At 44.4% G+C, this 1,774-nt stretch overlaps 1 protein-coding gene across 1 annotated transcript in view; it reads right to left on the reverse strand.

The window, feature by feature from the left end:
* The window catches only part of stxbp1b (syntaxin binding protein 1b), a gene marked incomplete at both ends in the record, with an annotated part of 11,334 nt that extends 11,020 nt beyond the window's left edge, over positions 1-314 (reverse strand). The window contains one exon of the mRNA XM_084457337.1: positions 278-314. Coding sequence (XP_084313463.1) covers positions 278-314 — 37 coding nt within the window. The remainder of the gene's footprint in view (positions 1-277) is intronic.
* Positions 315-1,774: the final 1,460 nt, after the last annotated feature.

The following is a 1,774-nucleotide window of genomic DNA, read 5'->3' on the forward strand; positions in this document are numbered from 1 at the left end:
AGTCATTTTATCGTGCCTCGGTGCGTCTTTTAGCGCACAGTGCTGCAAATTTGTAAGCACTTCAGTCGAATACTCTCTTGATATTCGTGCCAAAATCATTAGGAACAAATGATCCTTCAAAGATCCATAGACCGAAAACTAAAGAAAAAACGTGTAACGTGTTCCTTTCCAAGTAGCTTCCAACACAAATTAATAAACCTAACAACTCAGCCCAGTTTATGATAAAGAAATAGAACGGGTATGCCTATAATTGTTAGTTATAAATAAATTCCCTTACTTTCTCCAACAAGGGCTTTTAGTCCGAGTGGTGCCATGATGAGTCCTCTGCCGTTAACGCGTCTCCACCTGCCCCTCTCTCTGTCTCTCTCTCTCTCTCTCTCTCTCTCTCAACCCAATGCTCTACGCTCTCTGCTGGAAGCCGACATGCAACAGGGATTCCGGGGAGGGGCGTTATTGCGTCGACAATAATCCCCACGCGTATTTCATCTGTGGAAATGTAATATGGATTCATTCTATTAATAATATATAATATGGTCATTTAAATGCATTATCAAACTATAGGCTACTTTAGTTTTTGGGAAATTTGAACATTCACAATTCTTGCAGCATTTATTTTGAGGAAAAATCTAAGGCAATCAAACATTTTACAGGTTTTATTCAGTAACATAATTTCATCCAATTTGGAACAATTCCTCCCTTCTCATCTCATATCCTATTTATATGATGCCATGAATTAAATTTGATCCCATGCAGTTCTCCTCTGAATGATGCTGGGCAGCTCCATGCCCCCTGACCTGTCCCCCGAAAGCCCCCCTACCTCCCATCTGACACCAAGGACAACATCAACTCCCAGCCGCCCGCTTCGGGTGATCTTCAATCTTGACCCAACACCAGAAAACACTTGAACTTTGGAACCATGAAGACTAACTGTTAGCTATGATGCCCCTCTCCTCCTTCTTCTGACCGCTACCTCTGTTTTCGCTCCCCCTTCTCAGGTGAATGTGAACACCATGCCTCTCTCCGTTGGAAGAGGTGACAGCAAGATGTCCCATAAGCCCCTGTACCAGGTGTGTCAACCAGGGGAGGGAGAAAAACATCCAGATCACCGTCACAGCCTGCGTGAGTATCCCAAACACCGGCACTGTATGTATGTGTGTGTGTGTGTGCGTGTGTGTGTGTGTGTGTGTGTGTGTGTGTGTGTGTGTGTGCATGTGTTTCTAATGCATGCTGAATGCCTGGATTAACCTCTCTTTTTCTTTCTCTCTCGCAACAGTCTCCTCTGTTCGTGTTGTAGCTTGTTTATAGGCTGTCAGTGAGATCTGTTTACAGGGTTTGATGAAAAAGAGACTTCTGATTTCTGATGACTATATCACAAAGAATGAGTCCCGCTGACACACACGCAAACTGTGTGAGCCGAGGTGCCCAAGATGAAGACTATAGGGTTGATCATTGTTGATCTTCTCTCAGCACTCTCTTTCTCCTCTCTCTCTCTCTCTCTCTCTCTCTCTCTACACAGAACAACTGTATCCCTGAGCGTTATTTATTCACGCTGCCTACATCATGGACACAGACATAGTCATCCATGATCGGATGTGATAAGTAAATGAGGGTGATACCGATAGACTGCCAGACGGCGGATGGTAAATTGCCAATTTGGGAACCTTTAAAGGACTAGCTGAATGCCTATAGGACTGGAATGAGGAACTAATTAGCTCACTTCTTTCTTCAACCCCCGCTCTCTTTCTCTCTTCCTCTCTTCCTCCTCCTCACCTGC

The sequence above is a fragment of the Borostomias antarcticus genome, assembly GCF_949987555.1.
Source record: "Borostomias antarcticus genome assembly, chromosome: 23".
Classification (NCBI taxonomy): Eukaryota; Metazoa; Chordata; class Actinopteri; order Stomiiformes; family Stomiidae; genus Borostomias; species Borostomias antarcticus.